General features: G+C 44.7%; 1 protein-coding gene across 1 annotated transcript; it reads left to right on the top strand.

Moving 5' to 3' along the window:
- The first annotated feature begins 765 nt into the window (after positions 1-765).
- On the top strand, positions 766-11953 carry CRYAB (crystallin alpha B). Its single transcript, XM_044278478.1, has 3 exons — positions 766-1325; positions 8880-9002; positions 11591-11953. Exons 1-3 carry the CDS (start codon positions 1134-1136, stop codon positions 11792-11794), a joined length of 519 nt encoding a protein of 172 aa, XP_044134413.1. The 5' UTR covers positions 766-1133; the 3' UTR covers positions 11795-11953.
- Positions 11954-13485: the final 1532 nt, after the last annotated feature.

Below are 13485 nucleotides of genomic sequence, written 5' to 3'. Positions count from 1 at the left end.
CGTGCACCTGCGCACTGGGGGGTGCTGACTAACCCCCTTTTTTTGCAGATTTACAGTGCTGGAGATGTAGCTCTCCAGCGAGTCGTGCACTCCTGATTAGCCTGTCTGCCCCATAGGCTGATTTTAATTAGTCTAAGTATAAAGCTGTGGCCTGCTCTCACTACATTCATTGGAAGCTGTCTGGCACAAGGAAAGGTATGGAGTGGGCTCGACATGCATGTGGGTATCTGCATCCCTTGTAAGTAAAGGAGGCCAGTTTGGCACCAAAAATGGTAAAAGGCAGAGTGGACCCAGCATGCATGTGGATCCAACACTTCCTGAACTTTATAGCGGCCATCATGGCGCATAACAGGTAGTATTTAGTGTTAGGACCTGTCTTACAGAGATCGCCTTGACGTTTGGCAGACGGGCTCAGATGGTTTTGTACAAAATGCATTTGCCAGGCATCTCACTTTATAAATAAGTGTAGCATCAGCACTATAATATTTTTTGTGACTATGGCATTATTGTACTTTATCTGGTATGCAGGGTGCTGTTGCATTGTCTTCTTTTCTCTACATTATAATGTGTACGTGAAGAGCAGTTTTGTAATATCAATGTCACATAAGAAGGTGACACATGCAGACATGACGGAGAGGACACAATGCATTTTTCTCCATCCCACTTTATATACGGTGACCCCGCAGAGGGGGCCAGAGCTGGACTATTCAGAAGGAATAAGCTACTCTCTCTCTCTCTGCTAAAGGCTGGGATCACATTATCAGCGGTCAGATCTCAGGATGAACTCATCCCATGTCATGTTGCAGTCCCGTAGCTGAAATGATCCTTCTGTCTGCTAATCCAATGTGCACAGACCAGAGAGAGACAATCAGCACCTCTGTTTGCTGACCCAATGGACTGCCGAGGGAACAGAAGATGTGTCACTGCTCATATCCTCATCTGTCTAGTGAATGGGAGCAGACGAGCGTGTGGAAGAATGAAACCATCTGACAGCACTTTTCCAGAAAGTTCAATGTTGGGGTGCTGGGGAGGAGCACCAGATCCACCGCTCTGTATATAAGGCCATTAGGTTTGTTGGGTGCCTCAAACACCGAACAGTTCTCCCTGCAGCTACCACTAGAAGCCTGAGGAACATGGATGTGACTATCCAACACCCCTGGTTCCGCCGCCAATTTTACTCCTTCTTTGGACCAAACAGGATCTTTGAACAGAGTTTCGGGGATCACCTCCAGGAGGCTGATCTGTTTCCAACGGTGTTGTCCCCTTTTTACTTCAAATATCCTTTCCTCAGACTTCCATCTTGGATAGAAAGTGGCATGTCGGAGGTAAGTGACTACTCGTTTTCTCCATCTGGTTTAGATGATCAGTTCCATGCAGTCTGACATCTAGAGTGGTCTCCCATCGGTGGCTGCCTAGCTGTAGTAAAACTACAACTCCTAGTATGCCCCGAAAAACAAAGATCGGTAGTTTTGCAGATCTAGGATATGGTGCTGTTTATTTTTGTGGTCAGGTCCAAGTCAAATTCCATTCGGGAGAATAGCAATTTCAGGGGACAATCAGTCGATGAGGTTTTTAACTATTTAAGTCCCAGGGTCACAGCCATAGCCTAATGGGTGATATCAGTGCGTATTTTTCTCCCTTGGCTGCGCGGCCAAGAACTGCATGCCGTTTTACCGTGAAGTGCTGTGGTTCGCCATCTAGCACGTATGTTGCTCATTAAAATCACAAAACAGTCAACATTTCTGGTAAAAATACATGTTTGTTTTTTTTACAGTTTTTTGCGCAGTTCTCGCTTGGTTGGCAAGAGCCGCACCTTAACTGCACCATGTGAATAGCCCCTAATTACCCTTGCAAAATAGCAATATATCTTGTAATAAAGGAACATTGGCGGACATACAGAGTGATTACAGCTTACCTTACCTTACCTTTCTGCTTTTTGCTATGTGGCGGTGAAGGGAATTATTTGGTCGTCCATATATACATCCCTATGGAAATAGGATACGTCTATGGACTGTTTGTAAACAAGCAGCGACCACCCCCTGCTCCACCCATAGCCGAAAATCACTCTCAGGTCTATGCTGTGGTAGATTAGCCTTCCTTATCCACGTCCATGTTCTAGCTTTTCACCTGCTGCTTTTATTAGGCAGGATTTCGACTTACCATACTTACTGTAAGTGCCCCCTAGATAAAGGAACACTAGGAGCAAAGTGAACCTTTTGAGTATCATTTACTGGTTTGCGGACAAGAATAGGACTTGTTCTATTTTTTTTAACAGAACTACGGATGCAGACAGCACGCGGTGTGCCGTCCACAACTTTTGTGGCCCCATTGAAATGAATGGGTCCGCAAAATTGCAGAACAGATGCGTACCCAGAACTTCGGACGTGTGAATGGACCCTTATTCACAAGCACATTTTAGGCGCCTTCTCTCTGTTCACACGATGAACTTATGGTGCACAATCCACAGCAAAAACAAAAAAACACGTCAAGAACACGCCATTCTGCATCCAGAGTTCCCATTAACATGGAAAGGAATGAAAAAACACATAAAAACTGCTTAAAAATGCGTCAAAGACCGCATCAGAATAAAAATTGTATCTGAAATATCTAAAGCAGATTACGCGTCAGGTTTTTTGGGTTCAGAAGAAACTCTGTGTGAACATGCCCTAATACTGTAGGTTCTACTTATCCATTTAGGACTTTGAACTAGTTTCGGGTGGCTTCACATTTCCCCTATTCACACACTGTATAATAAATAAAAAAACTTAGATTCACTGAGATAATAAACGGAGGCTTGTTCTGGTCCCAGTGTGGGCGCACAAGTACATTCTAATCCTGAGGTAATAAATCAGTTGTCACATAGAAGACCCTTTATTAATACGCACGTATCCCATTACAGCATATTGGCGAGCACACATAACCTCAGGCTAGAAGTCAGCCGCACACCCGAAAATATACCGTAAATTAGTTTTCCTGATGAAGCAAAGAAACATAATCTTACGGGATATTGTATTAAGCAGTAATGTTTGCTTTCAGGTCTGTGTGTTTCCTCTTTGTGGCAGGGGGTATGATTAGGATCATAAGTGTGTACTAAGGGGGCCCATAGCAACCAATCAGATTCCACCTTTCATTTTGGACAGCTCCTTTGAAAAATGAAAGGTGGAATCTGATTGGTTGCTGTGGGCAACTAAGCCAGTTCTATTTTACACCAGTTTGATAAATGACCCCCTAAATGTCTATGTCAGCGGTGAGGACCCTGTTATGGGCAATAGCAGTTCTTTGTAAATGGACTGCTGAGATAATGCTTCTCATTATGAATGACCAGGATGTTGCTGTGAGAAAATCTTAGGGTCAATTCCAAGGGCATACTAGGTGGCCCTAGAAAAAATAATAATAATAGTGACCTTTGACACAAGGCGGGACAACAGAAGTAGGCGGGGCCAGCAATACCGTAAGTGCAGAACAAAATACCACCCCAGCAGAACCAGATACAACAGTGCAGCACAAAATATTGCCTCCCGCCCAACAGTACGTAACTATCATAGTCCTGAAGGTGGCAATACAGTTGTATTCAAGAGGATGTATCTGATGCTCCTAAATTAATTAATGCTGAGAGCATCAGATCTTTATGTACCTGGCTAGTGGCCAAGAGAGGGGCTTGGGTGGCCCCCTGGGCATCGGCCAACCGGGAAATTTCCCTGTAGCGTCTATGACCAGTCCACCAATGGTCAATTCACACTACTCTTGTAGTGCATTTTGGAGCTATATGCCAGGATCTATACCACTGATGGATGACTGTTATGTCGTCCTTAAAGGCTATGTACACCTTTGGAGGCAATTTTTATTTATGGAAGCATTTTACAAATTTTTGGCTAAAAATCATATTTTCAATTGACCTTTATTAAAAATATTGAGCCATTCTGTCACAAAGAGTTAAGGCTACTTTCACACTAGCATTTCTATTTTCCGGTATTGAGATCCGTCGTAGGGTCTCAATACCAGGAAAAAACAAAAAAAAACGCTTCCGTTTTGTCCCCATTCATTGTCAATGGGGACAAAACGTAACTGAACAGAATGAAATGCTCCAAAATGCATTCCCTTCCGTTCTTATACCGGAGAGAAAGCTGCGGTTTTCTTCCTGTCCTGGGATGCGGAGCAAGATGGATCCGGGTCAATGGGGATGGATCAGTTTTCTCTGACACAATCTGGCACAATAGAAAACGGCAGGATCAGAAGAAAGAGTGGTAGGGCACACCAATATTCGGAATCACAAGGATAATTACAATATTTTATTATTAGGTGACATACACTGTTGAATAGCACACGTAAAAATTAAAAACTATAAAATACAATAAAATAATAAAACAAGCATACAAATCAATAATCTTATATATATAAATATGCTAATATTTGCCCTAAAGTCAATTTGAATAGTGAATGTTATCCTTCCAGGTGGGTTATTTAACCCAATCAGTGTCCCAATAAATAAAGTGGGAAGTAAGTCCGCTGTTTGGATAAAGTCTTTTCTCTTGTAACAGATATTGCGACTCAATAGTCGCTGCGCCTACGTGAGCGCTACACTATTGCTGCCTGCTGAAGCTGTTGTACTCACAGTTTGTAGTGAAAATAGAGTCGGCTTGCTGCTTCACAGGTGGCGTCCCACGTGTGGTCAGCAGTGATGATGCAGGTTACAGCAAAGTAAGACTGACGCAGATTCGGGATCTTCAGTGTTTCTTATATGGACGTGCTGTCTCGGAGATCAGTCGATAAGCATTTAAGCAGATCTTTTTCCAAGAGTAGACCACAAAGTCGGCTCTCCCAGTACGCCAATTTCCTACTTATCTGTACTTTTTTAAGATAGAGGAAAACACCGATCCCTTGCGTCTTTACTTTCCTTTAGCGCTTCCAGTCCTCCGGTATTATGTTCTGTTCCATAGGATAGTTACCACTATAGAAAACGGACCCGTCATCCATTGACTTTCAATGGAGTTCATGACGGATCCGTCTTGGCTATGTTACAGATAATACAACCGGATCCGTTCATAACGGATGCAGATGGTTGTATTATCAGTAACGGAAGCGTTTTTGCTGAACCATGACGGCTCCAGCAAAAACGCTAGTGTGAAAGTAGCCTAACTGTTTTTCTAGCTGTGTGACTGGTACTTTCACTTTCACTTTGTGCCGGTCATCTAATAACCCTTATCTCTAAACTACTAAGAGGTCATAAACACTTATTTAAAGGGAACCTGTCACCTGGATTTTTGGTGTAGAGCTGAGGACATTGGCTGCTAGATGGCCGCTAGCACATCCTCAATACCCAGTCCCCATAGCTCTGTGTGCTTTTATTGTGTAAAAAAACAATTTGATACATATGCAAATTAACCTGAGATGAGCCCTGTCCCTGACTCATCTGCCGTACAGGACTCATCTAAGGTTTATTTGCATATGTATCAAATCGGTTTTTTTTTACACAATAAAGGCACACAGAGCTATGGGGACTGGGTATTGAGGATGTGCTAGCGGCCATCTAGCAACCCATGTCGTCAGCTCTATACACAAAATCCCGGTGACGGGTTCCCTTTAAGTCAGGTTCTTAAAGGGGTTATCTGAGACTAAAAAAAGCTCCCCCATATCCAAGGCCCCCCACGCTGATTCTACTTACCTGGCTCCCTGCACCGCTCCTGGTCTCCGCACCGCTGCTGCTGCTTCTCCCTGTACACAGATGAAAACATCCGCTTAGGGAGGTTAGTCCCCATCACCGCTTGCCATTGGCTGCTCCCCCCCAACACTGGATGTTTTCATCCGCGCACGGGGAGAAGCAGCAGCGGCGGTGTGGAGACCAGGAGCGGTGCAGGGAGCGGGGAGCGAGGTAAGTAGATTCAGCGTAAGGGGTCCGGCATATGGGGGAGTATTTGTTAGTCTCGGATAACCCCTTTAACAGTAAAATAAGGATTGATCATTAATGAGTGTTCATAATGTCAGAAAGCAGAGATAAGGAGTCCATCAGCTCCTGGTCTGACGGAAAAGATAGAAAATCCACAGGGTGCTACTATAGCATGTCAGCTCTGTACTCAAAAAGGATGCCATATTTTTAATAAAGACCAATTGAAAAAAATTATTTTTTAGCTCAAAATAAGTGCAATGCAATAATAAAAACAAATTGCCCGCAATCTAAGATAAACATACACAAGCACCCGTCAGCCAAATTATCTATGTCGCCCGACTCACCCATATATGTTTGCTTCAGCTGAGTGTACATGTCTTGTCAATGGGGAGAGAGGAAACGCTTATCTTCTGGGAGAACAAAACGGATGGGGGAACTGAATTTTTCAGTATGTGAACCTTTAGGCTACCATGTTAAAAACATACATTGTGCGTCTCTACATGGCGGCTCTGTATGGAATAGCGCAGCAGGCGATACCATACAGGAGAAAAAAAGGTATATCGATCAAAACCAGCCTAAGGGAGTACAAAAGGACTCCCCGTGGGCTCTGCCATGAAACAGGGACCTATGGACGGACATGTTTATCCTATGTGCCACGCTCCAAAGCAGTGTGAATATAGCCCAAATCTGTTACCCCAGTTTCGATAGTGAAATCATTTTATGGACAAGGCCTTACGTGAAGCTTCAGGGGCTACCGCGCACCTCCTTATATGAGGCAGAGGGACCTTTTGGGCCACCTTTAAGATCTGGGTGCTAGCACCACCCCTTATAGTTATACATTTTCCTATAAATGCCGGTACCTCGGGATTATCTGTCCTGACATATTATTGCGCTTACACCATTGATATCTAAATGCCCCAGAATGTGTGCCCCCCAAAAAATCGTGAACATGCATTGCTCCACATTTATTATGTGTTTTAGACACCCTTTGTGCCTCATTCGTCAGGGGGCATGACTTTGCGTGAAAGGGATGTGGTTTATGGGCCACTGGGTTTATGGGAAACTGGGTGTGGTTTATGGACAACTGGGTGTGGTTTATAGGTAACTGGGTGTGGTTTAGGGGCAACTGGGTGTGGTTTATAGACAACTGGGTGTGGTTTATGGGCAACTGGGTGTGGTTTATAGACAACTGGGTGTGGTTTATTAGGAGCGGTTTGGGGCATATGATGAAATGCACCAAGATTGCATCAAAATCTTACCACAAAGTAAGCTGACTAATAGAACCTGTGAAATTAGACAAAAGTGTCTAACGATGCAGCAAATTTATCCCCAGCATCGGCAGCTTTAGTAAATCTGGTGCATCTTTAGACTGACTATATATTAAACAGGATTAGTAAATCTGTCCCAGTGTTGCACATGATATTAAAGGGGTCATTTATCAAAGTGTATAAAGTAGAACTGGCTTAGTTGCCCATAACAACCAATCAGATTCCACCTTTCATTTATCACAGCTCCTTTGAAAAATGAAGGGTAGAATCTGATTGGTTGCTATGAGCAACTAAGCCAGTCCTACTTTACACCAGTTTGATAAATGACCCCCTTATGGAATGCCAGAAAAATTGAGACCTTTGAAAATGTTCTCGTATTCTCTTGTGGCCAGTGAAGTGTAAACTATAACCGTGAGCCGTCCTCGCATGATATGAAATGTATTAGATGGGATGATGTAAGATCTCTATTCTGCCAGTCATGTAATCAGTCATCGATCACCACGCGGCCGCCGTGCAAACAATAAACCTCTGATAACTGCTGGACAATAGCCTTTAAGTCACAATCTAAGGGTCCATCCTACCACTGACTGGCAAATGCTGAGGACCAAGGGGAACCACCAAGCCACTTTGCCTTGGGACAGGCTGGAGCAGCAAACTGAAGCCTAATCATTTCAAGTGCAGCAAGATGATTACCCCCATTTAAAGGGCATCTGTCAGCAGTTCTGTACCTATGACACCGGCTGACCTGTTACATGTGCACTTGGCAGCTGAAGGCGTCTGTGTTGGTCCCATGTTCATATGTGTCGCATTACTGAGAAAAATGATGTTAAAATATATGCAAATGAGCTACTAGGAGCAACGGGGGCGTTACCATTACACCTAGAGGTTCTCCTCTCTCTGCAACTGAGTTATAAGAATATTTTATTGAAAAAAATAACTTAAAATCCATACTCCACTTATATGGTTTGGTTTTCGAAAAGCTTTTGACACCAGAATTATAAGCAGACTATAAGCGGCTTCAAGTGGCATCCGCCCTGATAATGGGCTAAGAAGTGACACGTCCCTTCATGGCTCAGTCGCGGCTTTAAACTGCAGCACTGCCTCCCCTTGTAAACAATGAGAGGCAGACACCACGTGGGCGCTATATAATTTTGGCGTAAGGCTCCTTGTGAACAACACCTTAGGGTGATTGCATACTACGTGATTTTAGGATGGCTTTTTTTTTTTTGCAAAAAAAACACTATGACCAGATGTTACCTGCTGAATAACAGAAAATGATAAAACACTCCACAAACGGTTTTTCTTTTTACTTTTACCGTATGTTTTATACTGTTTTTATTAAGACAGTTTTCTAGTGTTTATTGCTCCCTTGGCCGCCTGCTCTGGTTGTGCTATTTATGCTTTTTACATACATTTCACTATAGGAAAAAAAGGTCTTAAAAATGTGTGACTGAAAAGTGGCAGAATTTCAGGGTGTTATTTAGAAGCCACAAAAATCCCAAAGGGGCATTGCCTAGATCAGGCATACTCAACCTGCGGTCCTCCAGCTGTTGCAAAACTACAACTCCCAGCATGCCCGAACAGCCTACAGCAGGGAATTGTGGGAGTTGTAGTTTTGCAACAGCTGGAGGGCCGCAGGTTGAGCATGCCTGGCCTAGATAAATGCACTATAGTGATAAATTCCATGTCGTCTACTTTTATTTGACACGTTCTCTTGTCTTCCACAGCTCAGGCTGGAAAAGGACAAGTTCTCCGTTAACCTTGATGTGAAACATTTCTCCCCAGAAGAACTAAAAGTAAAAGTGATGGGAGATTTCATTGAAATCCAAGGAAAACACGAGGAGCGTCAGGTAATGACTGGTGACCTGGCACAGAAAGCCCTCCTACATCTTCAGGAGCTTAGAATAGTTGAGATCCCTAATTAGAACCTTCTCTATTAGGCCTCTTGCACACGAACGTTGTGTGCCCGTGGCGGTATTGCGGTCCGCAATACACGGGCACCAGCTGGTGTACACTCCGCATCACGGATGCGGGCCCATTCACTTGAATGGGTCCGCAATCACGGAGATGCGGAACAGAAGCACGGATCGGAACCCCACGGAAGCACTACGGAGTGCTTCTGTGGTGTTTCTGTCCGTGCCTCTGCACTGAAAAAAAATAGAACTTGTTCTATTTTTTTGGTGGTGCGGACGGATCACGGATCCATTCAAGTTGAATGGGTCTCGATCCGTCCCGGCCGCCGCACAACGGATGCACAACGTTCGTGTGCAAGGGGCCTTAGGCTTTGTTCACACTTGTGTTTCGGGATTCCAGGGGAGGCTCTGTCAAGCTTTCTGGTATCTTTGATGCCAATAATACCGCTATTCCTGCCATCAAACGTAGCGGGACCCTGACAGCTGTGATTAATGTCAAGACTCTAGACCGGTTTATTTGGATCCATTACAAATGCATCTTACAGAGCAGTCAGGGCTTTGTTATGAAGCCATGATGCTGATGTGGACAGAGCCTAAAGGTCCATTCATACGTCCACAAAATGGGTCCGCAATTTGCGGAACAGGTGCGGACCCATTCATTTTCAATCGGACAAGAAAAGGCATTGTGCGATCCCAAAAATGCGAAACGCACATGGCATGTGTGTCCGTGTTTTGCGGGTCCGCTATTTGCGGACTGCAAAACAGTTGCAGATGTGTGAATGGATCCTAAAGGGGTCATACACTTTAGATAAATGTCAATGAGGCCTGCTCAGCTGGCCCCAATTGTGCTTGATCCCTCTATACACATATATGCTTGATCTGGCTGAGAGTGCATGTGTGGGGGGTGGAGAGTAGGTCACTGTCAGATACCTCTGGTGGAGGCTCCCTGAAGCCTCATTCACACGTCAGTGTTTGGTCAGTGATTTCCATCAGTGATTGTGATCAAAAAACAGGTGCGGCTGTAAACACAGAACAGGTGCAGACCTTTCCCTTATACCTTAGGTCTGTGGAGGCTCCAGTCCTGGTTTTGGCTCAGAATCACTAATGGAAATCACCGACCAAATCACTGATGTGTGAATGAGGCTGAGAAAGAAAGGATTGGGCATGTTGAAGTCCAACAGCTCGATCCTTTTTTTCCTCAACATCTGCCATTGAAGGAAAGTGAAGACACCCACACACATACACATTAGGAAGTTTGCCAAAAGTTGATGGCCACCTTAAGGGCGCCTTCACACGCAGCAGATTTTGGGCCAGAAAATTCTGCGACTGAAAATCAGTTCCATTCATTGGAATGGGGCGGCGAGCACATGGATTTCTGCAAGCCCCATTAAGGTGAATGGAACTGATTTACAGTCGCAGAATTTTCAGCCACAAAATCTGCCACGTGTGAAGGCGCCCAAAGACAGAGGACGGAGACTCTTCAAACAAGACCCCCTGCAATCTGCATTTCACCAGCGGAACTGCTGCTGCAAATTTCCCTTGTGCAGAAAATCATATCAGTTAAAAGATGTGTAGTCAACTACAGATCCATCGGTGCTCTCGTGGTGACGTTCGCATGGTTCCCCTCTGTTTTCCGGCCTCCATTGATGACATGTTAACCCAAATGACCGTTGTAATGTGTGATTGGCTTTACTGGAGGCCAAGTGACAAAAAAAACACAGGGACCATAGAAAAGTCAAACAGGAAAGGTCATCAATATCATGTCCGACTCCCGCTCCAGTGGGTGCCGCTCCTAGGCCAGTGGTGTCAGGTTCATTGGTCACATGGCCTAGATGCAGCTCAGTCCCATTCAAGTGAATGGGGCCTGGGCTGCAATACCAATCACGGCCACTATACAATGCAGGGCACTGTGTTTGCTAAGCCATGAGGAGGCCGCAGCAGTTACTGGAGCGCCGCAGTGATTGCCGCTGGGTGGCAGGAGTTGGACCACTACCAATCTGATATTGATGATCTATCCTGTGGATAGTGCAAAAAAAGAAAAGGGGGTCAGTCAGCACATCCCAATACGCAGGTACATGTTGCTATGGCTGAAAACACAAAGTAAAAAAAATACAATGCAACAGCTCTCTGCAAACCAAATAAAGTCCACAAAAGTATTCAAATGCTAATGCTATCCTTACTAAATAAATTTGAGATTTTTGGCAAATACATTTTGTACAAAATTATTTGGGCCCATCACCATGTCAAGGCGATCTCCGTAAGACGGGAACCTAACACTAAATTCTACCTGTTCTGTGCCATGACGACTACCAAAAAATTCAGGGAGTGCAGGTTCCACATGCATGCTGTGGATAGGCCATCAATATTGTGCTCCCCGAAAACTCCTTTAAAATCGAACCCATTTGCTGCTACTGAATTCCACTGAAGATTTTCTGCCTGAATAATCAGCCATCCCACTACGATGACATATCCTTACTCTAGAAAATGTTATTTCCATTAACATTGGTTATTCTCTCACTTCCCAGGATGAACATGGCTATGTTTCCAGAGACTTCCAGCGCAGATATAAAATCCCATTGGATGTTGATCCTCTCTCCATCACCTCAACTTTGTCCCCAGATGGAGTTCTGACCGTGACTGGACCAAGGAAGCTGTCTGACGTTCCTGAACGCTCCATCCCCATCACCCGTGAAGAGAAGGCGGCCATCGGTGCTGCCCCCAAGAAGTAGAACCTCTCAGCGTTTTCTGCTCGAGAAGATACCTTTCTACCCTGCCAGAGAGAGTGCGCGCGTACTACACTGCTACATGTATTTATTTGTGCTGTCCTGTGACCAAATCAAATTACTAATGCAAATAAAAGCAAGAAGAAGCATCTGCGAGTGTTTCACTATGAATCCCATGTAGGTGTAGGACTTATAATTCATTTTATAGATGGGAATGGAAGCAGAATGCTTTGTGCCTTTTAATATCTTTTTTCTGTAATGCCCCCAGTCAACGGCGGCTCCCAAAAAATAAGACAAGATGCCTAGACATGCAGCCGCTTACATCTCCACTAAGGGCAGAAGGTACGATGAAGGGTCCTTTTGAAGTGAGTTTTTCTTTGACCCTGTGTTGGTGAAACATATGCAAATTTATCAAATAGCGCACGGTGTTTGATAAATTTAGTGCTTCTTTAAACCTAACACTGCTGTCTAGAAATGCTTGTAAAGTCACGAAGTTTAGGGAGCCCTGTACTCCGCCTGCCCCACTGTTCCTACCTACTGCACAATCCGCCCTAAATGGCACACCACAACTTGGCAACGGTCCCTGACTTGACAAAACGCAGGGTCCTAAACCTAATGGGGTAAAAAAAGTAGTCAGAAAGAGGTCAAAACAGGCAAAACAAGGGCTGGATCAGAATCCAAAAACGAATTCAAAATCAGGCTAGAGTCCAAACCAGAGAGATAAGTCAGACCTAACACAAGATACAAACAGAGTCAAATACCAGACTGGATCAGTGGCAGGAAATCATGTCAAAGGAATAATCGGCAGTCAGGAGCAAGGTCAGGGACAATCCAAAAGTCTGAATCTCAGGAATCCAAACAATAGTCCAATACGCGCTAGTGAAGCTAAGACGGCCAATCACAGGCACCTGTTGCCATCAGCTGCATGTGATGCCTGCATTGAGCTTGATTGGCCCGGTGTCCTTGCTCCCTGACAGGCCGACCAGCCCGACTGTCACCGGGGCTGGTTGCCATTGCAATGGAATGACCCTAGCTGCAACAGAGAGGCCGGGCTCGCCGTCGGAGCATCGACTGGTAAGGCTAGTTTCACACTAGCGTTAAAGAGAACCAGTAGGCTATTCCCTGCCGGAGCTCTCTGGATCCAGCATTGCTGGATGCTACCTGAATGCCCGCCAGCCCTATTAACTGTAATGGGGACCGGTGGAGATCTGATCACAACCTAGAAAATATGCAGAGGATTGGCTGATTCTCTTCATACTTGGCGGTCCGCGGCCGGTCCCCAATATAGCTAACGGGGCCTGCGGGCATTCAGGTAGCATTCGATCTCTTTAACGCTAGTGTGAAACTAGCCTAAGTACATGACAATAGTTTTGTATGCCACCGAACCCCCCCTCCCTTGGGGGAGTTATTTTTTTACTTTTTTGTAACTTTTTTAAAAAGTTGCGGTGATAAATCTGGAAAGAAACAAATTAACATAGCTAACTGTACCTACTCCCATACCCAAAGTGGCGAGGGTGGAGAAAAAGTTGCAAGTTTTGGAGCAAAAAGGGACTTGGCAATATTTGCACCTTTTGTACTTAAAAAAAAACTGGTGTACAACAATGATCCATTCCCTCTGAAGAGTCTGGTCTCTGTAGCTATGACAAGATTTATTCTGCAGACCGGGGCAGGCCCAGAAATTTCTCTTGGGGTGGTCA

Source organism: Bufo gargarizans, chromosome 2, assembly GCF_014858855.1.
Source record: "Bufo gargarizans isolate SCDJY-AF-19 chromosome 2, ASM1485885v1, whole genome shotgun sequence".
Lineage (NCBI taxonomy): Eukaryota > Metazoa > Chordata > Amphibia > Anura > Bufonidae > Bufo > Bufo gargarizans.
Note: the sequence above shows the minus strand (reverse complement) of the source record. Positions and strands in the feature narration are given on the sequence as shown.

What these genes read in the sequence shown, in the direction of transcription:
- CRYAB (XM_044278478.1), top strand. Translation starts at nt 1,134, where the DNA reads ATGGATGTGACTATCCAACACCCCTGGTTCCGCCGCCAATTTTACTCC. An exon ending in TAGAAAGTGGCATGTCGGAG is followed by an intron (nt 1,326 to 8,879) that starts GTAAGTGACTAC and finishes TGTCTTCCACAG; the next exon opens with CTCAGGCTGGAAAAGGACAA. An exon ending in GAAAACACGAGGAGCGTCAG is followed by an intron (nt 9,003 to 11,590) that starts GTAATGACTGGT and finishes CTCACTTCCCAG; the next exon opens with GATGAACATGGCTATGTTTC.